We start from the raw sequence: 25,759 nt of genomic DNA, 5'->3' as shown, positions 1-25,759 counted from the left end.
TGACTTTTGTAAGAAACTTTATTTAACTTCATTTTTAAAAATGCATTCTCTCCTCAGAACAAATGCCTCCGTTAAAAAAAAAAAAAAAAAAAGACTGCAGTAGCACACACTTGCACTCAAAAGGAAAACATGCAAAACCGATGGCTGAAAAAATTCTGCATAAAAATCCAAGACTTCAGGCAAAAGTTTGCCCCCATGTGCCTTTAGGGACCCCAGACCATCAACAGCTTTCAGTGCAATGTCTCTTGCTTCCAATTGGTGGGGAAACATATGGCAGAAGCTTGTCTTCTGACAGCTACACTCTCCCAGATGTTTGAAGCAAAAACAGTCTCAGCTGTATTTTAAAATATCACTGTTAAACTGTTGCAGAAAGTACAAACAGAATTCAATAAAACTGTCAGAATCCAGTGAAGAAAAACGCTTGAGTTCTACCCTGTGCCATACACATCTTAATAAAAAAAAATTAGACAGAAAAACAGATTTTATTAATACACCCTCTTTAAATTTTTTATTTCTGAAAGCAGCTCTTTACGCAAATCAAAAGCAGTTCCTGAGTAACTGCAGTAAACAGTGTCTTTTTAAATATTTTTGCGCCTCAGCTCTTCTGTTTTGGTTCTTCCTTGGTTTTTTTCCCTAGTTTTCAAGTTTAATCTCAGTTCTTTTTCGAAAATGTGCAAGTTCAGTTAGCATCGTTTCCAGAAGTCCACAGCTTGCAGGTCTTCCTGCAACAACTATAAGATCTGCACATATGCTAGGTTGTACTCCTATACCTATTGCAGATTTTGCTCTCAAACCTGTACAGCATGCATTTTCACGTCTTCTTCAGCATACGCCGGGACTGCCATGTATGGAACTTATTGTAGGCCGTCTGCAGCATCTCTTCTATATGACTTACCAACTGAAACATTAAGAGGGAAAAAAAAATGTCCCACCTACTGGAAAGCAGATGCCCTCCCCTCCCTTTCTTTGGTCAGATACTCAGTTGGATTCTTCCTTTTATTCACTAAGAGTAATCTCACTAAAATCAAAGAGGTATGCCAGATAAAGAGAGAAAGGGCCTTGAGGCTCTACTGCAAAGTATCTGTAGAGGGAGCAGTTCAGAGGGCTACTAAGCTGAGCAGGTCACAGGGAAGTGACACTTGATTGTGCTGTCTGTTCGAGTATGTAGTCTGTGACCACTTCACGTCTGACATGGTGGGATACCGTTTTGAAGTTGCTAAAGTTCCACTTCATGGTGGAAGTGAAAAACAAAACATGACTTCCCCTTTATATCGTCTCACTTGGGTAACTTCAAATTATAGTTCTTGACAGTTTTTGGAATTACTCCACAAGTTATACAGGGAGAGAAAACATGCATAACTGTGTACCCCATTTCCTAGTTAACAAAAAACTTAAAATGCCCTAGGATAAGAGGTAACAAAGCTACCATACTCTGATAATTACGATTCAAATTAGTAATAATCACCTACGTAATTAAAGAGTATTTTCCCCTTACATTTGTGCTTAAATACTGTCTCCGAATCTTTTCTTGGAATGGGCAGAGCTTTGTAACCTGAAATCTTTCCAAGTTGCTCCTCATTTTCACAACCTGAGAGAGACACAGAAACCAGTATTATAATCACTTGTACAGAAGTTTCATTTCCTTTAACAAATTTTCTTCAACAAAACACCTCATACCTAATTCTGGGGGCTACTTTATGTATAGTTTGAGGAAGAAAAGTTGTTAAAATATCAGTCTCTAACAATCCTTGAGTGCGTATTTTGAGGCAAGTGCAATATGACTGGAAGTGCAGTGTGCCACTGCTATCATTATTAGTTTAGCATTAAATACGATAACAAGATATTCACAGAACCATCTTTTTTTGCTCCAAGCAAAGACCGTACCATGGACTTTCAGGCCACATTTTGCAGCAGAAAATCCAACATATCTGAATGCAAATTTTTATCTTTATAATGCATATGAGGTCAAAAGAAAGAATAGCAACAGAAAAATAGTTACAATCAGATGCCTGGCTGTAGGCAGACACCTCTTCTTCAAGGCAACTTTGTTCTAAAAAGCAGCGTCTGTTTTGAAGCTATGACTGAGTGATTTTTGCAATGGATAGAAGAATAAGGAAAACTTTATTATTACTGTCACCGCAGAGGTTACGTCTTAAGAGTTGGGGAAGGGAGGCTTTAATTTGTGTGTTTTAAACTGGCGATGAAAAATCTGCAGCTGGACTATAGCTGACCATTCTGTTTGAAACTATCTTACAGCAACTGCTCCTGAAGGGGGCTAACAGGCATGCAGCAACAAGGCTGATTTTAACCTATAGCACCAGCAGAATTGCTGAAAAAAAAGTAACATTTTACATTGTTTTGTGACCTTCAGCTTTAGGGATGAGGAAGTGCTGCACTGGTTTAAAGCCTATGTACGAGTTCTATACTTCCAAGTTAATGACAGTCATGCCAAGATCTGGCCACATCACAACCAGGGCCACACTAGGAAGCTCTGCCTTACCTTTTCTTCTAGGAATGGTGTGTTAACAGGAAAGCAGGACCAGAAGTGTCGTAGCAGTTCCCCTACTGCCACGTACAAGTGTTTTAGTTCAGACTGAACGTCATTTGGCACCATCTCTGCAACAGGAAAAAGATTGTCACATCACTCAAAAACTGTCACGTGAAAATCAGAATGCAAGGCTGATGAAGGAGTTCATTAATAGACATTTCTACTGGAATCACAGAAAGGTTGGCTGGGAGGGAACACTGAGGTGCCTCACCCCTGAAGGAGGACCATCAGCAGTATTAGGTCAGGTCAGCCGCTATTTATGGCTATATACTTGGAAGCTTACATATTAAAAAAAGGGAGATTTATGCCAGGCAAAGAATGGGCAAACTTAATCCAGGATTAGAAGCAGTATATTTGTATTGTTCCAACAGTGTGGCAGTACTGCTTCTGGGACCAGCACCCCGTTCTCCTCACAGCGTGGTACTAACTACTGCGTGGTGGATACTGCAAGATTTTCTCTCTCTTATGTTGGCAATAAGAATATGGTCACAGCATGTGGAAGATGAAAGATCCAAGCAGGAACAAGGAACTGTATCCAAGATCCTCTAGAAGAAGAAAGGGCGACAGGGTTCAAGAACAGGAAAGAAACCACAACTGTAAAAACCAAAGGCAAAAAGCACAAGCAGTCATTCAGGATGACAGGAGCATAGTGAATAGCGAACTCTAGAATGAGGCGGTTTTAAAATAAATTAAAAAAAAAGAATGGTGATCAGGCTCAAAGTGGAGTGTACCACTCAGTATGTCAACTGGGATCAGTAAAAAAGCCTCACTCCCGACTGCTGACTCCTTTCAGTACCATAAAGAACTCATACTTGCTTTTTCAGCTGTCTGAATTAGTTTCTGCTGCTCTTCAGAGCAAGTAACACAAGTTAAAGTGGAAAACCGTTATAAACGCTGCTTGTGACAACAGGGATTCATCTGCTGTGAAACTAAAGAGAAAGGAACTCAAACTGGCAGGAATGTGACAACAGGGAAAGGGGTGGTTGAATGGAGATGTGAGAAGGAGGGGCTGTCTGGTTTGCCCTTGCAGTCTAGAATAAAGTTGTCCTTTTCCACAGCAAGCTGTCTATCTTAAATGCAGGCCGCAAAAAACCTAGTTCCAGACAATTATCTAGACCTCACCTCCTTAGAGCTTTCCCAGAATATGCCTTTATTTTCCAAACTACAGGGAAAAAAAAAATCAGAAAAGAGAAATGCTGAAGAAGCAAAACCCATTATCTGTAGGACTGAGTATCAAGTGTATCCTTCATCACTTGGTCTGTAAAATTTTCTTATTCACTTGCTTCAGTACTGGTGTAGCCAGTACCAGCCTCATGGTGTGGCTGGGTGGTTGTTTTTCTTTTGTTGCTGTAACCCAGTATTATTCCAGCTACGTGTTTCTATAATTTCCTTTATCACTGTAACATATTGTAAGAGGGAGATGAAACAGCAAGCCAGGTACTGCTGTGTAATGCACTAAGATACGATTAAAGTATTATACATCCTAAAGCCTTACGGTTTATGGCTTGCTGTGTTCCACCCTGCATAAGTGCTCCTCCAGGTGACAGGACTGCAATAGTGCTAGTAGCATCACCACTTGAAAGAACCTGAAGGGAGAGAGGGAACAAATATTTCAGATCGCTTTTTCCAACAAAATCTTTTTAAAATAAGTTGTATTTGAACTCCCATGGCAAAGATACACTTGAGAAGATACAACAGAAGCTCTGATGAAGAGTCTGCTCTTCTCCAGAATTAGACATAGTACCTTCAAGTGATACAGCTCATGTTTTCAGTGAAAGCTCTCCAATTAATTACAGGCAAACAAACCTTTTCTTTAGCTAGTATGTGAACTGGCTGTGCAGCTACTTTGAAATGAGACAGAGAATTACTATACTGAAATGTGACACGTTCACAGTTGTGGCTGCTTTACTTAGGGCCAAGTCTAGGTTGATTAACAGAGGAAGCTGAGATACTGGCTGGGGAGACTGGCTACATGGCTATGCTGCCCTCCAGTTGCCAGGACAGAGCTTCTGTGCAGCCCACAGTGAGATCGAACATCCTACCTACATGTATTTAGGAGTGAAAGACCCGTTCAGTTACAAGCCTGCTTACTATGACCTCCTAAGATGATTACATCCTAAATTTCACAGGGTGGGATCAGTGACATCAGCCTGTGCTTCATAGCGCACGACTGTCCTGCTTTACTACTTTTACCATTTCCTCAAAATGATATGGTAACAGTAGAACGTAACTCTGAATATCAGCAGCGACTCCATTTCCTATCGTTTAGATTTTAAACACAATAGCTCAGAAGGTATTGCCTAAAGTTCTAAAATAACATGAAACTATTGGAGACAATAAAGTTTACCCTGAAAAATTAAAATTCCAGTAGATGTGAGACACAAGATTATATAGAAAGCAAGATGGTAATATCGAGAAGGGAATTTTTTTGAGTATTTTTACATACCTGAGTTAGTTTGGGTACATATGCTTCCATTTCTTGCCTAATACTATGAAAAGAATTAATTATATCCTGACTGGTTGCATATTGCTGTGACTGAATTGGAGTTGGACCATGATAATACCTGTGAGATCAGAAAAGGAGAGAAAAGTGTATTAACAGGAGTGTTGGTACAACAGAGGCCAAACTCAGTAGACAGTTCTTCAAACGTTGACAATTTTAGATGCTTTGCAACTGCTGACACGAGTATCTAAATCTTACTTATTGACAAAGTAAAATACATTGCCACATAGGAAGAGACTGGGTTAGGGATGATATGGCAGCAAGATAAGAGAAGTGCTATCCGTGCCACCTAGTTCCAGGAATATCGTTAGAATGGAGGAATTCACAGGACTTCCAATTGAAACCAAGTACATGAAGTTTGGTGGACATTTGGAACTGCGCTCTTTCCTGTGGTATCACTCCTTTTCTGAAGTTATATCTATGGTTCTCAAACTCAACAGTCTAGAAAACAAGAGGACTATTACTACAAAAACACTAGCGCAGCAAGCAGTCCAAACTATCCCAACTGGGCTTTTTTTGCCTGAGAGTGGATTTTCCTTGGAATTGTATGTATTGTCACATGTAATACATACATTTTTCCACTGTAAGCTGCCACAAAGTGCTGAATCATGAGTACAAGTCTGTCAGACTTTCACAGAAATTACATGTCAAAGCCCTTCAAGTGGGCTTACAAAGACTTAAAACTTGCTGAAAAGCAAGATGAAATCAAAATACAAATTTAAAGGGGAATTACTTGGAAGTTGGTTTATGCAGGAGTTCATATTAGGTTTTTAAACTTAGTCTAACCACACTGGAGTGTGGCACAGTAGAGACTAAATCAGCTGATTCTGTGTAGGCTGTGATGAGACCTGCTAGATTGAATATGCTGAAATAGCGGTGCATATTTTGTTAACTTACCTATCAGACTTCTTTAAGTTTAGTGCAATAGTTTTAATGCTATTATTCTTTGATAAATCTTCATATTCAATGGACTCCTGCAGTTTCACCTAAAATAAGCCAAATGATTATACACATTACTAATGAGGACACAATTCGGTGCATCTAGTGCTTTTTTTTTTTTCTCCAGTTCACTGAGTTTGAGTGGAAGGGTTACTAAAACCTTAAAGAAAATGAAAGTGTGGAATAGTTCATGTCTACCCTCCAGAGGGAGCAGTACCCGATATTCTTTAAAGTCTGCAATTTGGAAGTCTTGGCACTACCACTTTTTCTGCAGATTCTGGCCAAAACTTGCAGTCCCTGCCACTTCCAAAAAGTGCTCTGCTATACATAACTCATTCTTTGTGCTCTCTGTTTATGTCCATCTATCTCTGCATTAGCAGAAATAGTAATGGTTTAATGGCTGGCATGTAAGAGTGTAGGGCTAAAACCATAATAGCTACCCAAGCGATTTGGTGACAGCAGAGCTAGAGCATTAGCAGCGAGAGGCACAGTGATATCAGATTTGTACAGTGAGAAAACTACTTTTGAAGTCTCCTACTCTCATGCTACGCTTTCACTTATCTTCTCAACACATTTATTCTAGTCCTGGTATATTGCTTACTCCCCAGTAAAAAACATAGCTTTCGGGAAAGCCAAAGCTGTTGACCACCTCAACATTTAACAACACGTGTATTCTACAACCTTTTCTCACAATATACAGGGGTTTTTTGAGTCCTCTTGGCATTTTCTATTTAGGCTGTCAACTCTAGCAAGAGTATTCAATTCAGTTTTGTAGCAATTACAGTACTCTCTTCTACCTTGTTAGCTGCTACGGTTAGTCTAAAACAGGCTGTTGCCCTGTATTTCAGTGCACTGGGCATCACTACGCTTTGTTTAACCTCGCTTCAGCTTCTGACCTTAAACTGGCCGTGTGCCAGTTTAATCATCCCCTCTGCAAACAATATGCTTCACAGGTTAATACTGGTGCTTGAACACCATTATCTCTTTCAGATGGATGTTCTCTAGAAGTTTTCAGGTATTTGGGGAAAAAAAAAAGGGGGAGGGAGGCAAAAATAGAACTGCACTGAGTGGAAAGAACCAGATTTCTGGGTCCAATCAGAAGCATGTTGGAAATTTTCTACCTTCATTGGGCACTACTGAAGAGATAAACAGAACAATACTTCCAGGTGTAATTTATTTGTGTTTACTAACAGAGGTACAAAGCTCCTTACAGGCCCTCAGGTTCTTATTCTATATACTTACAAGCAAAGCTACATAAGTGTCACTTCAGATGCATCATAAAACAAATAAGGAACTCTCATCAATCTTTTGAGACAGAGCTTCCAGTTCCATTCAATTGGAATTACATCAGCTAACTTTATACCTTTTTAATTGGTGGCTGAAAGAAATCTGAATCCCTGGAGTTTCCATCCGTACTGCTGGTCTCACTGTAATGGTCATTTTGTGCTTCTCTTAAAATAGAGAAACAGCATTAAGAAGAATTCACCTCACAGGAAACTTAAGATATAAGCTAGAGACAAAGTAAATACATCTGTTTCAAAAAAATTATATACATGTTCATATACTGTATATCAACTTTTTTCCCTTTATGTCTTCATTTCTAAAAGTTGATCTAGATAGAAGGAACAACCTCTTCAAATAACCCTGTTTGTCAAGGGGGAAATTCAACAGCGGGGGAGGGTGCTTCTCCCTCTCTTCAGAAATAGTAGCATGCCAACAATGCAAGTGGGACACAGCAAAATCATGACTAAATTAGAAACATTTTGCATACACACTTATGACAACCAGGTATTAGAAGAACCATGGGAGCCCTGAGATACTACTGTTTCAGAATGAGAGCTATTGTTTTGTCTCTTTCTGAACTAAGAATCAGAAACACACATTACCCAGAAGAGACTGTTTGAGGTCCACTGTTCAATTTGTGCAAGACAGAAGAGCAACATGAGGGAGCACAGCTACACAGAAGCATTTCCTTAAGATCTCACACAGGTAAGATCTGTAGGATTTGCGAGTAGTAATCATTTGGTAGTTGTTTATAAACCAGTGGTAAAGTAGATTTCACATCAAACACGTTTCATGCCTCTTTTAAGAAGTTTCATTTCTGAAGGTTACTGTAAATATACATAACCAGCTGATACATTTTTTTGGTCAGGGCAGGGTACTGCACTGGAGGAATCTTTCATCTGATCCACCCACACCACGCTGTTCTTTTGCTTCCTCATTTACTTATGTCCATGCACAGCCACTACAGGAAGCCCCAGCAGACCTGCTCCTGGAAGGCAGGCAATAGGAACTCCCTGCACACTACTTCTGCAGAATACTACTTCTGCAGCCTTCCCCGGGACCACAAAACTAAGGCAGACACATCCTCTCCTTTTTTGATCTGCTTTGTACCATAACAACTCAGCTAAAAATGGCGTTTGTCATCTCAGACAGCTCTGAAGAACTTTTATAAAGTCAAATGGAACCTAAAGGTATTTTCATTTCTAGAGAAAAATACTTCATTCTTAAAAATTAATAAAAGGTTGGATGAGTAATTGAAGATATATTTTCCTTTTGGAAATTCCTTAAAATTTGTTACAAAAAAGCTTTTACACAACATTGAAACTTACTGTTTCCTGAGGCCAGCTGCAAGGACCATGGCACTATGATGATTAAAGCGTTTTATAATGGCAGCATTACTACTTTCTCTAGCGGATTTTGAGGCATTTGATGTAGAGGCCACAGGAGCAACACCATAGCCCTACAAAGAAAACAACATTAGGTACCTCCTGCCCCAAAACCACAAAGATGATTCTGTTTTCCATTGAGTCAAGAAGCCCAGGTGCCACCTCCTATGAACTTTATTGTGTGTTACTGCATCATCATCTGAAGCAGTAATTTCCTACCTCCCCCTACCGTTACTTTATGTACTTTGAAGAAACTCCACAGACTATTCTGCTAGCACTTGGCAGTTTAGAGGTGTCGGAGAAAATAAAAAAAATTCTTAAACACGTAGTTTTATAAGACCATGATCTGTTAGAAGTAAAACCAGAATGGCTTAAAAAAAATTGAAGGATCACCTGTACAAAGCAGACAGGCACTGATGGCAAATAAGACCCAGCAATTGTTTTACTGACCTCTTTTTAACATCTTGTGGGACACTAGCAGCCCACAGGCTAAAAGACACCTGTCAGGAGGATGTGATACCACTAGGAATTCAAAAAACCTCAAGCCTTAACGTTGGCAGCGTTCCCCCATTACCAGGTGGCTGAAGGCAACTCACTTTACCCCATGCTCAGTTTCATGCTTGCAGTTAACCAGTCTCAAAAGCAAACTAGGGCAGTTTGCACAGCACTTCAAACATACCTATCCTAAACTCCTAGTCCAGTTTCAGACTTAGCTTTGTACAATCTTACCAGGAAAAAACCCAAACAACTTAGACATGCAGCATCATTATTAATTACAACTCAACAGTTTAAGTTAAATCAAATGCAGAAAAGTCCATCTATAAGTTATTTCACATTATGGTACACCATTTACAACAATTGTTTTAATTTGTACTTGGAGGCAGGTAATAGTCTAAGTTAGTCATATTTTTAGCAAAACATGGTATTTAAAGCTAAACAAAGAAACCTTTGTAAAGTGTCGTTAAAATAAAGCTGAATCAAATAGCAATATTCAAAGTCAGAACAAGTGCAAAGACTTTTTCCTGTTTTGTGCTACTCTTCTGTACATTGTCACAGCTTCTAAAAGTTAGGAAGAAACCAGAAAGTTCAGTTCAGACAAAAGAGCCATCCAAGTGAAGCAATAATTCTTTAAATAAAGGAAGTCTTGCTTTTATACACAGTACGCTAAGGCAGACATCTGAGGCATATACAGGTCCATCGGCCCAATTTCAATTTCTTTACACACATACAAGCGTGTAAATGTTGACTACCCAACCATAGCAGCAGCCTAGTAAGTGATGTGCTTTAGAATTAGCGTTTGTAGTTATTTTAACAGGAAATGGACCCATTTTCTCCTTCAATGAAAGTAAGGGTGGGTGGGAGGGTGGGTGGGTGTTTGCCGAGTACTTACTTCATCTAATGTTTTATCTTCCAAAGCTGTTAAATCTATCAGAGGGTTTTTCACTCCTTGAGACACCATTGCTTTTAACCCTGTATAAAACAAAGAAAAAAACATGAAAAACTGTATCTAAACAAATAGGAATAATTGTGGGATTATTAGATTGTAATTAACCTTTAAAAGGAGAAGACAGAGGTTCTGCAGATGCCCAAGTATCACTGTGACTACAACTTTCAACCCCTTTCAAAGTTCTATTTAAAATAAACAATAAACTTGGCAAGTTTACAATAACTGTAAAAGATCATCCTAGTAATTAGCACAGTTTTCATCAACTTCTACACATCACTGAATACTGTTTAGTAAAAAAATAAATAATTGAAGATACAGTAATATTAGTTGTGTTAGTGGTAACTGGGAAGCCTTAATTGTGTGTTTCTTCTAATTTCAGCACTGTTTTGCTGCCCTGTCTTGGGTAGAATGGTAATTTATATCCGGCGATAGCTTTTACTTGTGAAGGGCTGTGGATTCCTAATAGAATGCTTTCATTAGTCAGAATATGTGTTAAGGAATGGTGTTAAGTCATCTCAACTCCCCACACTTCTGTATCATCACAAACCTACCTCAGAAGTTCAATAAAAACTTAAGTCAGATAATATTCTAAGATTTCAGATTAAAATGGCTGACAGAGAACAGGGATGGCAACTCCTCTGAAAAATCTTAAACACGATCTGTATTTGTCTGTTACTAAAAACTGATCTATAACAAAAGCTATACCTGCTGTAATTTGTGCACATACCACAAGACAACGCTTTATGTGAACAAAGTTATTCCATATTAACTGATGGTAGAGCATAATCGATCTAGCATGATAGTATGTTATGGAAATTATGGAAAAAGTATGTTATCTACCTTGCCCTTAGCAAGGCTTTTGACACTGTCTCCCATAACATCCTCATTAGGAAGCTGAGGAAGTATGGGCTAGACGAGGTGACAGTGAGGTGGATCGAGAGCTGGCTGAGTGACAGAACTCAGAGGGTTGTGATCAGCAGCACAGAGTCCAGTTGGAGGCCTGTAACCAGTGGTGTCCCTCAGGGGTCAATACTTGGACCAATTTTGTTCAATATATTCATTAATGACCTAGATGAGGGGACAGAGTGTATCCTCAGCAAGTTTGCTGATGATACCAAGCTGGGAGGGGTGGCCGACACTCCAGAGGGCCGTGCTGCCATCCAGCGTGACCTGGACAGGCTGGAGAGCTGGGCAGAGAAGAACCTAATGAGGTTCAACAAAAGCAAGTGTAGGGTCCTGCACCTGGGAAGGAAGAATGCCAAACACCAGTATATGTTAGGGGCGGACATGCTGGGAAGCAGCTCTGAGGAGAAGGACCTGGGGGTCCTGGTAGACAGCAAATTATCCATGAGCCAGCAGTGTGCCCTTGTCGCCAAGAAGGCCAATGGCATCCTGGGCTGCATAGGGAAGACTGTGGCCAGTAGGTCGAGGGAGGTCATTCTCCCCCTCTACTCTGCACTGGTGAGGCCACAACTGGAGTACTGTGTCCAGTTTTGGGCTCCCCAGTTCAAGAGGGACAGGGAACTACTGGAGCGAGTCCAGCGTAGGGCAACCAAGATGATTATGGGACTGGAGCACCTCCCTTATGAGGAAAGGCTGAAAGAGCTGGGACTCTTTAGCCTGGAGAAGAGAAGGTTGAGGGGGGGACCTGATTAATGTTTACAAGTATCTGAAGGGTGGGTTTAAGGAGGACGGAGCCAGGCTCTTTTCAATGGTTCCCAGCGACAGGACAAGGGGCAATGGGCACAAGCTAGAACATAGGAAGTTCCGTTCAAATACACGGAAAGACTTCTTTACAGTGAGGGTGACAGAGCACTGGAACAGGCTGCCCAGGGAGGTTGTGGAGTCCCCTTCTCTGGAGATTTTCAAGACCCGCCTGGATGCAGCCCTGAGGGATGTGCTTTAGGCAATCCTGCTCTAGCAGGGGAGTTGGACTAGATGATCTCTAGAGGTCCCTTCCAACTCTGAAGATTCCATGATTCCGTGAAATTATTACAGATTTACTGTTGCATGAGTTGTGATAAAAAGCATTTCTAGTGCTTTCCACTTTTGAGGCCCGCATGGATGAACAAAGGAGCTCAAGCACCTCAAACACAAAAAGGAAGCCTACAGAGGGTGTAAGCAAGGACAGGTGGCCTGGGTAGAATACAGAGAAATTGTCTGAGCAGCCAGGGATCAGGTTAGGAAAGCTAAAGCCCTGATAGAATTAAATCTAGCCAGGAATGTGAAGGGCAACAAGAAAAACTTCTACAGATAAATCAGTGATAAAAGGAAGACTAGGGAAATGTGGGCCCTCTCCAGAAGGAAATGGGAGACCTGGTTACTCAGGACATGGAGAAGGCTGAGGTACTCAATAACTTTTTTGCCTAAGCCTTTACTGGTAAGTGCTCTAGCCACACCACCCAAGTCACAGAAGGCAAAGGGAGGGACTGGAAGAATGAAGAATCGCCCACTGCAGGAGAAGATCAGGTTCAAGGCCATCTAAGGAACCAGAAGGTGCACAAATTCATGGGGCCTGACGAGATGCATCTGCAGGTCCTGAGGGAACTGGTGGATGAAGTTGCTAAACCACTATCCATCGTATTTGAGACCTTGTGGCAGTCCAATGAAGCTCCCACTGACTGGAAAAGGGGAAACATAGCCTCCATTTTAAAAAGGAAGATCCAGGGAACTACAGGCCAGTCAGTCTCACCTCTGTGCCTGGCAAGATCATGGAGCAGGTACTGCTGGAAAGTATACTAAGGCACATGGAAAATAGGGAGGTGACTGGTGACAGCCAGCATGGCTTCACTAAAGGCAAATCATGTCTGACAAATTTGGTGGCCTTCTGTGATGGGGTTACAGCATTGACAGATATGGGAAGAACATCATCTATTTGGACCTGTGCAAAGCATTTGACACTGTCCCGCATGACATCCTTGTCTCATCTTACATCCTACTCAGTGGATAAGGAATTGGCTGGATAGCCACACTCAAAGAGTTGTGGTCAACAGATCAATATCCAAGTGGAGACCAGTGATGAGTGGTGTTCCTCAGGGGCTGGTATCAGGAGCGGTGCTTTTTAACACATTTGTTGGCAACATGGAGAGTGGGATTGAGCACAGCCTCAGCAAGTTTGCCGACGACACCAAGTTGTGTGGTGTGGTCGACATGTTGGAGGGAAGCGATGCCATCCAGAGGGAGCTGGACGGGCTTGAGAGGTGGGCCTGTGTGAACCTCATGAAGTTCAACAAGGCCAAGTGCAAGGTCATGCACATGGGTCAGGGCAGGGCAATCCCAGGCACAAATACAGGCTGGGTGGAGAATGGATTGAGAGCAGCCTTGAGGAGAAGGACTTGGGGGCGTTGGTTGATGAGAAGCTCAACATGAGCTGGCAATGTGTGCTTGCAGCCCAGAAAGCCAACCATATGCTTGGCCAGCAGGTGGAGGGAGGTTATTCTCCCTCCCTACTCCACTATTGTGAGACCCCACCTGGAGTATTGCATCCAGGTCCAGAGCCCCCAACATAAGGAGCACATGAACCTGTGACAACAGGCTGAGTTGGGGTTGTTCAGCCTGGAGAAGAGAAGGCTCCAGGGAGACCCTACAGCAGCCTTCCAGTACCTAAAAAGGGCCTGCAGGAGAGGTGGGGAGGACTCTTCATCAGGGAGTGTAGTGATAGGGTGAGGGGTAACGGTTTTACACTGAAAGAGAGTAGATTTAGATTAGATATCAGGAAGAAATTCTTTACTGTGAGGGTGGTGAGACACTGGAACAGGTTGGCCAGAGAAGCTGTGGATGCTCCAACCCTGGAGGTGTTCAAGGCCAGGCTGGATGGGGCTTTGAGCAGCCTGGTCTAGTGGGAGGTGTCCCTGCCCATGGCAGGGGGGTTGGAACTAGAGGATCTTTAGGGTCCTTTCCAAACCAAACCATTCTATGATTCCAAAGGCTAATTTGTTTCAAGAAATACACTCACTATCAAACATGCTAAGAATAGCAAAGTGATAGCTAACTTTCAGTGACAATCTGTAGCTTTCATTTTACAGTTCAACAAACAAGATGCCCAGTAAACGGACATAAAGAAAACTTTTTACTTCAGCTTTGCTAGGTTTACTAGCTATACCTTGAGTGTTGTGCTCTATGATATATGTAAGACTGTAGCAGCCTACTGCAGAAACAAAGTCAAAAAGCTTACCTTTTTCATCCAATTTGGCACATTCCGCAAAGAGGTCTTTTGAGCCTGTATTGAGCCTGTCCCGATGGAAATAATGAGACTGAAAAAATCGTGTCCAGAATTCCCTCTCGGTCATGTTATGTGGAACATTTTCTGCATATTTCATTTTTACTGTGAAAAAAACCGATAATAATTACACACTGTTCCGCAAATCTTAATGTGGTATTTTATGTTAAAATTTCCTTGCGTGCTTCCTTACTTTCTGTCTAATGCTGCCTTCATTTATGCCAATTAAATGTAAGGGAATGCAGTAGTTAAGCGTGAGTAAATAGGTACTCTCTTCTGCCCTGCAACGCTAACTAATGCTTTGAAAAGAAATACATGTAACCGTAGTGTGAATACTTCAATTTGAATTGCACACACACAAGAAGTCTGATTTGCCAGAGTTCTAGTTATTCTCAGAGTGGATCTAGTCTTTTTAACCTGGGGCCAAAATGACCTGGTGTTAAGTGTTCAACAATAGTGCTGGGGAACAATGGCAATCTTTTCCTCCCAAAGGTGATTTAATGAAAAATAACAATTAATTGAAATGCTGAGTAGGAAAGTATCATGGGAGTCAAGAAACTACTCACAATTTAAAAAAAAAAGTCAACACAACAAGTTAAAATGTTTTAATTTAACGAAATCAAGTTTTCATTTCAAAAGCATGTTTTAACACATGCTTTTTTCCATCCCTCAGACAAGACAGGGAAAATCATCCAGAAGACTGAAGATATGGTCCTTTATACTTCCAGGTTCAGACTAACATCCTAGTCCTCCCACTGTAAGATAGTAAAAAACAAATATTAAATGCATGTATTTGTTACGTAAATCACTCTTCTTACCTGCAGGATATGTTCGAAATATGGATTCAATGATATCCGAAGTCAAATTATACCTCAGACCATTGCAGCCATCTGTTTGAGGCCGTACATCAGCCTAAGAAAAAGCATAGAGGGAGGAAAATCAGTCATATCTGAATGCCTTCTGTAACTGGGAAGGAAAAAAAAATGGCATCTCGCAATCAAATTCTGCTGCAGATAAAATGATCTTCCTCCTCCAAAAATCCATAGCATATTTGATCATAAATAGGTATTTTTAGAATGAGAAATGAAAGAACATGCATTAATTGCTTTATTATACTTGCCACTTAAGGGATGATTCAACAAATAGACTGTAAGCTTTAGAAGACAAAAAGCAAAGACCACTCCTACCAGTCAAAATACGGTATGTTTTGTTTAATATACCCTTGTTTCAAAGTAAAAATCGGCATGCTTATTGTGTATGCCTAATCATTTGTTGTTTATTCAACAATTCTAGTGAATAATCAGTGATAATAATGAAGTGACAAAAAAGGATTTATGGCTCTTAGATCTTATTTTCTTATACACTAAAAGCACCTCAGTATAATTGATAAATAACACCAAATTTAAAAATTGAGAGTAAGCCTTCGTTAGAACTTGCAAGTTAGATCTCAGTGATCTCTTTAGGAAGCTCTGGAGCAAGCAAGCTCAGTCCAATTCTCAGTAACAGGAAAAAGTACATGATTGCGTATGCTGCTTCCTTTTCTTCCTTTTTCTGTATACCTAAATTCTAGTTTTTGTATCACCTTCCCAGGGAAACACTCATTCTGAACAGAGCCAGACAGTTATTTTAACTTGAACTAGGACACACAAATATCTGAAGTTTTCTTCACAGATGCGAAGTACACAAACACAACCAGTTATTTTAAGAAAGCTTCAGTTTTGAAGGTTCGGGTTTGGCTGGGTTTTTTTTAAATGTTAATGCGTAAGAATAACGAGAGACAGGAAATCAGAGCCATCAGGTTCATTTGGTAACTGACGGAGGTATTTCTAGGGGGAAAAAACAAGTCCTTGTACAGCAGTTAAGTCAGAAAACAACTCCCACCTCCTCTTTCCCTCCCAAACCCTTGACGTGTACACAGTCATTACAAAGGTAGAAACGGGATTCCAGCTAAAGAGTCATAATCTGTACGAATTTTGTTGCCGAAGCAGAAACGTGTCTCTGTGGGAGGAATCTGAAGATTGTACCTGGATTACTTTTAGACTGCACTGAGATTACTGATGCATGGTTTCTACAAATGGGGAACATAACTGAAAGTTGGGGAAAGAGAGATGAAACAAGCTTTCAGATACACCCATTGTTCTTCAAGTAGCTGAAAGCATGTACTGGTTTAAAGAAATTGGGGAGGGCATAAAACTTTTTGTGCGGAAAGTCTTTGCAGCTTCATTTATGCATATCAATGCTGCAATAGATACTTTTTTTTTTTAATTTATAGAGTTAATACACTGTAATCTAGTGACTGAAGGTTCACCATTATTCCTATTTTATGGAAGGCAGAGCAGCAGTATAAACACCATCTGCCTGCTGTCAATTTAAAGGCCAAATTGAGCATCTTAAATTGACAAAGTTTTGAGGTTGCATATTTGTGTAGAACTTCTTTTTTCCTCTCCTTTACACTTGGGATAGTCTAACAAACATGCAGAGAGATGTTGAGGAACCAGGAAAGAACAACATTAAAGTACACGGGAAGAAAGTATATGAGCAGAACTCTCACTTTCCTCAATTTGTTTGCTCTAAACCCCTTAAAATTAGAGGTTCAACGTACCAGAAATGCTGCGGAGATGCCCACATCCTGCTTGCTAGGTGCTGCAGAATTATCCCCTGCATTCAGGCTTAAACGGTTGGCCCAGAATTCTTCAGCACTGATTACTTGGCTCACAACAAGGTCTTTATAGAGCTGAAACAAAACAGGATCTTCTTGCAGCATTCTGGTAAAAGAATGTATTGAATAGAATTGAAACGCTGCAGAATAAATCACTAGGATTTCCATAACTAACATGAGTTCACAAAAGGAACAGAAACCAACTTTTCTTTCAAAATGCTGTGTATTTCTTAACAAGACTGTGTAAACAACCAGCCTCAATAGCTATATTTGTTTCAAAAGACTTAAAGAACTAAAAAAAAAAAAAGTTTAAGGAATAGCATTAAATGCTAGAAAACAGTAATGACTAGGAAAAAGTTAATGTGGGATTAACATCTTGTCCTAAAATGTTCTGTGGTGCTCTTGTGTCTTTGCACATCCAGGACTGACGTCTCCTGAAGTGTAAAAGCACAATGAATTTTCTTGAACTTCCATAACAAAGGTCTTGGCGGGGGGCGAAGAAATTTCAGCACTATGCAATCCTTGTTTAAGATCTTAAAATTCAGTAGCTACAGGTCTCTATTCTAGTGCAAGCATACAGATTAGAAAACATGCATGGGATAAGATACCTTAAAACACACATTATCCCGAGTTGTTTGTTCATTTAAGTTTCTGTTGGTTTCTTAACTATCACATGTAGCACAAGTGCTACAGAAACATTCAGTATCACTGTTACTATCCAAAATGCAAAGAGTGTATGCACCCGAAACTTCAGTTAATTCATGTTTAAGGAGCTTTTCATACAGCTGTATACCTAATTTGAAACCCACTAGGGTACTTTCAGGGAAACTTGCATGTGTGTTCACAATCAGCTAATAACCTAAACACTCTTCAGCATGTACCTCAGGGTCTGGATCATTTGCAAACAAACAAACAAAAAAGACATCTTATGAATACATAGTATGTGGTCTAGGGAAGAACATGGATAAAGTGCATTCTGGACTGAATGAAAGTCTATAGCTGCTCTAAGGATGAAGTGGAAGTGAAAGCTTTGTGGCAGAACATCCCTATTATGTCTTAACCACTAAGGTTTTTCCAGTTTTTCTTGTTGGTACAAATATGGATTAGTGGCAATTCTTACTCATTAGCGCAGCAGGAAGCAGTCTGTTATTCTAACTATTTCATTAAAACTTGGAATTTTGGTACATACCTGACCCCCACATATCAATAAATGGGAGGCAGTGCCACAGGGATCGTGGATGAAGTACCCTTCCAAAACAGGTGGAAACTTTTTTGCCCCATCTGTTGCAAATTAAGCTAATGAAGCCCCATCACTAGACCTGGACTTCTAATTACCAACAGAACAGACTATGCCTGAGTATGTGCAGAGATTCTGGCTTTTCTGTAACTGGAAAAGCTCTTAATGGCACATGGCATAATACTGTAAAACTGCATTTAAGGATACAAAGATTCAGAGCTAAGGCTGCTCATGTACACTGTCAGAAATAAGGCCCATAGCATAAAGAAACTAGTATGCTAACAGTGCCAAAGCAGTCTGCGCTGCTGTAGATCCTAGTGGTCACTGCAGTACTGGAACGAGTTAATCCTAGATGTGTAAGAGCTCCAGCACAAGTGTTCTCGCCCTTCTGCTGGGAAATCTCCTATGTTTTGAAATTCTAGCTTTAACTTACCTAAGTTCAAAGCTAGACCAGTCTTTGGAAACAGAGGCTAGCAGATACAGGATTCACAGCAGATGCTATAATGAAGTGAAACTCATCTGGGGAGAGGCAGAGAAGGGTGCTCTGTGGCTACGTAGACTGGTTTAACACAAACATTTTAAAGGAACGGAAGCGTATTTTAAAAGCCCTTTTGGGAAAAGGACTTAGGTCCTAAACATCTTCTCAAAATATATTTTAGAATAAACATCTCATATGCCAAATAACAAACTACTGCATCTCAAGTTAGATGCATGAAAATACCTAGCAATTTAGTAGAGTATAAAAAAACACCAGGAAAGAAGATTTGAGGGGGAAGAGGTTATACAGGAAGAAAAAAAAAAAAAAAAAAAATCACAAATCAAGGAAGGTGATAACTTCCGGAAAAGAAAAAAAAAAAAAAAAAAAAAAAGTCTTTCAAGCAGCCTTTCTAACCGATACATATATATTTAAGAAGACTAAAGAGACGGACTGCCAGTTAGGTGCTTTCATCTCATAGCCATGGATAACAAAGACGGGGTGGCAGCCGGGCTGGCTGCCTTTACACCTCAAGACATGTCACTGAGAACACAAGTATAGTTTCAACATGTTACAGTTACGTAAGCCTCAAGGAACTGCCTCTAAATTGAAAGCCGAAGATTTTTACTAGGGAAACAAGTGTCGTAGCAGTAACAATGTGGCAATAACAACTGTCAGCAGAAATACACTATAGATAAGCCCAAAAAACTTTAAGGCTCCTTTCCCTTTACCTGTTCTTCTCCTCAAGTTCTTTATTAGCTTTCCTTTTGAACTTGGGCAACAGTTGTTGAAGAAGATCCTTTACCGCGTCTCGCTCCTTCACTGCTGTGCTTTCATTGGAGAAGTGAAAGTTGGTTGTGTCCCCTGCGTGCAATACTAGCTGAAGCTGAATTTTAGCTTTACCTTCTGGACTGATTTTCTGGCCTAGATTACACAGAAAGTATTAATTAGCAACAGACACTGAGCTTATACAAGAAACTCTCTTCACTAGAACATTTGCTTATAAGCAGTCATCCAATTAAATACTATTATCCTGTGTGTGAATTCCAGCCATGAAAGTGTAACAGTCAGTCTTCCCCTTAAATTAGTTTGAACCCTGCACCTTGTCTCTAAAACACAAGACACAGACACCAGTAGCCCATTGCTCAGTATCCTTCAGCTACTGTTCAGGAGCCCTAATTCATCTTCGCATTCTCCATTAAGAGAACTGCTACAAATTCGATTGTCATCACTTGGACACTTTAACCTGGTACCAATCCAGGTGCTGCTGAAAGGTGACAACCTCATTCCCCCTTTGCACTTCCTCCTGCTGCCTTTCTTGTACAAGTGTTAGCGTTCGTGCAGCAAGCCGAACCAAGGAACTGATCCACTGAAAAGTAACTCCCTTTTGTTTTTCCAGCTGGACCAGTTCCCGCACAAAAGTGGTAAGAAAGCAGATGCAGGGTCGGGTAACAGCACCTCTGTTGACAGCTGGTTTCAAGTGGTGTGGTACGTACATTTAGCCATTAGTACTCCCAAAGTCGATCCCCAAGGCCTCCAAGGTGCTATTACACCCTTGTGACTCATACGAAAAACCTAACTCCTGCTTCCTTTCTTGTAACCAGAGGGAGCAGAGGCTAGAACAACTACGTTTATGGACTGTTGTGTTATATGGACTTCAGCGTAGCAGTGCAAATGGCACTAAACTGACTTTGGATTCTACCCCTTTCTTCAGTGCAAGTGGGAGAACCAGAACGAGATGTCACCACTAAATCATTGTCTCTATTACACATGTACAAATACCCACCCCGCCTTTTTTCAATTTTAGATGAAAAAAAAGAACACCTTTCATCTACGTTAAAAAGACTTCAATGACTATACATGTAAATATTTAAAATATAACCTGCTTAAACTTAAGTTAATAGCTAAATAAAACCTTCACAAAGTTGACTATTACAGGTGAACCGAGCTTTTAAATTTGTTATCACGTTCGTATTTAAGAACAGCGTATTAGTTCTGATTCATCACACACACTTTTGATCATGCTGCGATACTTGTATATGACTTTAAACAGCAATAATCACTAAACTTTTACAAAGTGACACATACAACTTTCTTATTATTCCTTCTTTGGCACTACAGCACGTGGAATATGAGCACTAACTGGAGCCAGAAAGGCAGCACGCTATAGACGTTTACTATTCAGTTTTGACTTGCAAGTACTCTGCTATTGCAACAGCAAGCACTTATTCGGAATGTTACCGGTTAGGCCAAACTACAGATCTAGCACTTCTGAAGCTATGGTCTGTTGGATGAAAATAAAACAGCAAGGTCCATTTTATATGAAAATTGAAACAGCTTTAGCTGCATAGTTTTAACAGATGACATGCCAGATAGTTTCTGTGTTAGACCCTGAAAATGCTATACTCTTCTCAACCCTCCTCCCACCCTTCCCTCCACAAGCATATGGCATAGATTATTTTTCTGTTCAATTTATTGCAGAAGTTTATCAAAAGTTACTATTAAATGCAGTATAACTTAAACATCTGAAGACTACAGAAGTTCTGCAGTAGCATCCTTAATAAACTGGTGATACTTCACCATGGTCCTGATCTCTGCTGCTACACAGAACAACCTAGTCAAAGCTCCAGATACTTGCAACCTTCCTAACTCACCTACTGGTGTTTTCCAGCAAAGAAGCTTTGGGTTGCATTTAAACATTTCTCAAAATACTGTTTACTAAGCTGGAATAGGAAAAGTGTTCACTTACATTTTATGTCTGCATACATATGGCTGACTGTGAATCGGTCTTTGCCTTCAGGTGCCCATGCTATCCTTTCAGCCATAAGGTAGAGAGCTCCATCCTGCTTCTTCTGACGTACCTTCTTTACAATCAGTAACACTTCTTCAGATGACGTTGCCATTGTGGCTATAAGGAGCTATTAAAAACATACAGTTGAGCTGATTAGTATAATTGTTTTTGCTGTAACTCTTTCACTACTCCTTTCTACATCAAAGCATTAAACCCCACATTTACTCGTTAATGCCTGCATCATTTTTGAAACATTCCAGATAAACATGCTCCCCTCTGTCAGCGCAATCTGCAAATTTATTTAAACAAGATATCGCTAGCTACCTAAACAATTCATCTAATGATATTGCTGATACTGCTTTTGCTCCAATAAAAGAAGCCAAATCTTACATTTAAGCTGATAACCAAATTTTCCTGTTTTAACGTTCCTTTACTGGTTTTTCAAGTTCAGAATACTCAAGCTAAGCAATGACATAAATTCCAAATCTCCTCTGGCATTTGGCAGCAATTCCCTTCTTCAGTGCGAATGGCAGATGTTAAGTCATTTCAGAAAGGGAAAGGATACTAGGTATGTAAAAAATCATGGATTTTCAGTTCTCTGTGCTAAAGATAAGGTGGCCCTGTTACACTCCTGATCTTATTGTGGCCGTTTTTGCCCAAGGCTCGAACAATGCTTTGTACACTTGATTGCAGCTGGCCAGTTTCCTACCCCTCTCCCCCAAAGTCCGAGGGACTAATGTTATACCTGCTTCAACACCATGCTAATTTTGTCACCAGTCTCACATCAACAAGCCTTTTGATACTTGCTGCATTCTTCTCCCCAGCAGTCACTATCACTCCTCTGTACAGGTTCACCCTACAGCCTTAAATTTCTCAAGAGATTAAGGATGCCGCAAGTATGACTACATTCTATTAAAATACTGTCATACACCTATCAAAAAATTACATCTTTGGTATGGTTGCTGTAACTGCATAGTCTGACTGACTTTACTATTGATATGTAAAATAGTATTTTCCAATGTTGATATGCACGTTTCATGTGGTTTAGAATACCTGTAATATTTGCTGGGCCCTGCATCAAACTTCAAACAGTAACCTGCATCAGCTATCGCACTACTACTAAGTGTCACAAAATGATAATTCTAAGCACTTAAATTCACATACTTTTTTTTTTTCTTTAAAGAAACAGCAGCAAGATGGGATATTTTACTCTGAAGATCTAGGAAGCAGCATAGCATTCTGTTCAGCAGAAGTCTTACAAGCCCATTTCCGAAATGAGTTAAGTAAAATACTACATGGAAAAACTTAATGGCAAAAGGGCTCTGCACTTAAGCTTTGCTCTTTCATCATTTCAGTCTGCCAAAGCTTTGCCAAAGACTTCAGTGACGTGGAGCTGAACGTGGGGTTTCACATCAGCATCACTGCAGCAGTCACTAGAACACGCTGTGCCACATTCAGATCAGCTCTGCTAATACTTCTCTCTCAAAGAAAACTGCATGGCACGATTTCAGGGCTGTTTCCTAGCATAATCCATTACAGTCTCCCCAGCAGCATTATTCTCTCTCAGTGGTATTCGCACTACCATTTTATGTAGTTTCCTGTTGCAGGTCTGTAGCCTCTCATCAGCACCTTATCCTTACTGGAAAAAGGCAGCTGGCCACAGACCCTAATACACTAGAAACCTCAACATACGCAAGACTAAGGATTTGGGCATTTTTCTCCCTTTGTTACTTTACAGTCCTTTAAGGTCATTATTATCCAACACAGTAGAGGCAAAGCCACAGAATGCAAAGGAATTAAACCTGTACTGAACAGAAAGAAAAAGGAAAGCATTTCCATAGTCAGGCTCATTCTGATGCAAGTTGATTTGCTTTTCTACCATGCTATTTCACCCACCTACAACCAGTCTTTCAACTAGGGAAGAAAACGATCAGCAGCTAGCAACTTCTTCTTTACAACCACGGTGCTTCTAGCACACTACCCTGCAGTGTGCAATCTGTGAATGCACAATTATCCCACAAGTGGCTCATTCTACCTTCTGAGAGGGTGAACACACTACCTCACTGCTGTTCTTATATATATCATTGCCGTGCTCCCTTTTTCATGCAGTAATTTATGGTGGCAGTAGGATGATACAATTCACAAGCACAGTAAGCATTACCCAGAATGGAGAAAACCCGGAGCTGTCTTTTGAACAGTACATCAGAAAGAATAAAAAACATACTAATAATGAGGATTTAGGAAAGTTGCTGTCTTTCACTAATGAAAACAAGATGGCTTCTTGTTACAAGAAGTACAGGAAAAATTCTAAAATAGAAATCTTGCCTAGCTGCTAGAAAAGCATGAGTATGGTCTCCTACCGACTGCAGAGGGGAAAGCTACATCCTCACTCAGCACACACGGTACACCAATCATTTTCTTTTCTTTTTGGACACCTAAGGCTTACTATGCAGAAGGGCGAGAGCCATCAATGGTCTATTCACTCCTGCCCAAATCTCATAACCTCTATATTTAACAACTGAAGTTTCCAGGAATCAGTACTGCGGATGATGACACTGCTGCTTCAAGGGGCTAGAACTGCAACACATATATGGAGAAATTCTGTTATTTTACAGCTTTACGTGGTAATTTTAATCTGATGCTAAAAGAATAATCATTACAGTTCTTCAGCTGCAAGTTTTGGAAGACAGACCCTTCTCTGCTTTAAGTACCTTCCAGAAGAGGAAGGTCAGACACAGTATATTCTAAATTCCCCAGCAGTAGCGCTTTTGAAGTGATGGTTAATAGTCTGAAAAGCACTTGGATCAACCAGTAGCCCTAATCCATGGGGTATGACTTGTCATCAAGCCTGTCTTGAGAATGTTAATTTCAGCTGCAGTTTACAACTGTCAAGGTCTATCAGGAAGCTTCAGTGCTGGCACAAAACCAAAAAAGAGGTGCTGTTTGCTTATTCACCTATAACCTCTCCCCTCCTAGCTCTGTGGGAGCGAATGCAGCTTCTGGAAATACTGTCAAATTACAACAGCTATCCTTGCTCTAACACAGTGACTCTTCCTATCCACTTTTAAAACCAGGTACCTCTGTTCCTTACACCACCTGTTCTCAACGCTCTCCATTACCAGCATTTCACTCGTCTCGTCTTTCCATGTGCTTTTGTCAAGTTCTAAGCAGAAACAGAGGAAACCTTTACACAGTTTAGTAATCAGGATTATTGTCAGGCATGGGCTGGCAGGCGAGCTCTGACAGATTTGATGCAGGCCTTGCTGCTAGGTTTCTGCTCCCCACAGGGAACAGCAGAATATCTACACGAATGGCCCAGACCGAACCGCAGAGGCGCGAGTGTGCAGCCGGGCCCCGATGCTTCACCCACACAGCCCAGGGACTCCTGGGGGGTCCGGGAGCCATGAGAGCAGCACCCCGAGGGGCATCAGCACAGCTAGGGGCAGAACACAGCTCAGCAGAACGGGCAAGTGCGAGCAGTACCGCCTGCCTCGGACACCAGCGGGCTGAAAGAACCCAGCTGGCACCCCCGAGGGGTCACCCCGGCCTCCCTTCCTCCGCATCACCTGCGCTCCCTGGAGCGCTTCTGCCGGGGGCGAAACGGGCCCGGGGACAGCCCCTACGGCCCCAGCAGGGCACTGGCGGCGGCCCGGGAAGGCGCTGCGAGGGCACCTCTTTGTCTAGGGCCCGCAGCCGCGGCCGAGCGCTCGGGTGAATCCCGGTGCCCTCCAGCCACGGTCCCGCCAGCGCAGCGCTTCCATCTTCCCGCCACCCCCCTCCCCCGGGGGGCTGCCGCCGCGCCTCTCGGTGCCTTCCCGCACGGCACCCCCGACCCCTCCAGGCCGCCGCCGTTAAACGGCGCCGCGGCTAGGAGCGGGCAGGGAGGAAGAGCGGGAGGCCAAAGGCCGCCGCGCCACCACCGCAACGCGCCCGGCCCGCCGCAGCGCTCCCCCACCACCTCCGGGAGGGAACCGCCGGGGCCGGGCGGCGGATCGGGCCCCGCTGCCCCTCACACACACACACAGGCAGAGCAGCCGCCGCCACCGCCTCCCCATCCCCCGCGCCGGCGGGATCCTTACCGTGCGGGCGGCGGCGGGGACCTGCTCCGGGCCGGCGCGCTGTCTGCTGCCGGCGGGAGGGGCCCGGGGCGGGAGCGGGCGCTACGGGGGTCGGGCCGCCGCCGGGGCCATGGGGCGGGCAGGGGGCGGGCACGTGACCGGAACAAGCCGCGGGGAGGGCGGGGGAGGGGGGAAGGCGCCTGCCTCACGTGAC

General features: G+C 41.8%; 1 protein-coding gene across 1 annotated transcript; it reads right to left on the bottom strand.

Annotated features, from left to right (window-relative positions):
* Nucleotides 1-25,725, bottom strand: GTF2H1 (general transcription factor IIH subunit 1). The gene is made up of 15 exons (XM_063334262.1): nt 25,567-25,725; nt 21,446-21,614; nt 19,428-19,620; nt 16,928-17,090; nt 15,144-15,237; nt 14,281-14,430; nt 10,050-10,129; nt 8,603-8,733; nt 7,354-7,441; nt 5,949-6,037; nt 4,995-5,112; nt 4,044-4,134; nt 2,501-2,616; nt 1,496-1,588; nt 1-898 (listed from the first exon to the last, which is right to left on the bottom strand). The coding sequence occupies exons 2-15, from the start codon at nt 21,597-21,599 to the stop codon at nt 812-814; spliced, it is 1,647 nt and encodes a 548-aa protein (XP_063190332.1). The 5' UTR covers nt 21,600-21,614; nt 25,567-25,725; the 3' UTR covers nt 1-811.
* Nucleotides 25,726-25,759: the final 34 nt, after the last annotated feature.

Source organism: Chroicocephalus ridibundus, chromosome 4 (assembly GCF_963924245.1).
Source record: "Chroicocephalus ridibundus chromosome 4, bChrRid1.1, whole genome shotgun sequence".
Lineage (NCBI taxonomy): Eukaryota > Metazoa > Chordata > Aves > Charadriiformes > Laridae > Chroicocephalus > Chroicocephalus ridibundus.
This window is presented reverse-complemented; position numbering and strand designations above follow the sequence as displayed.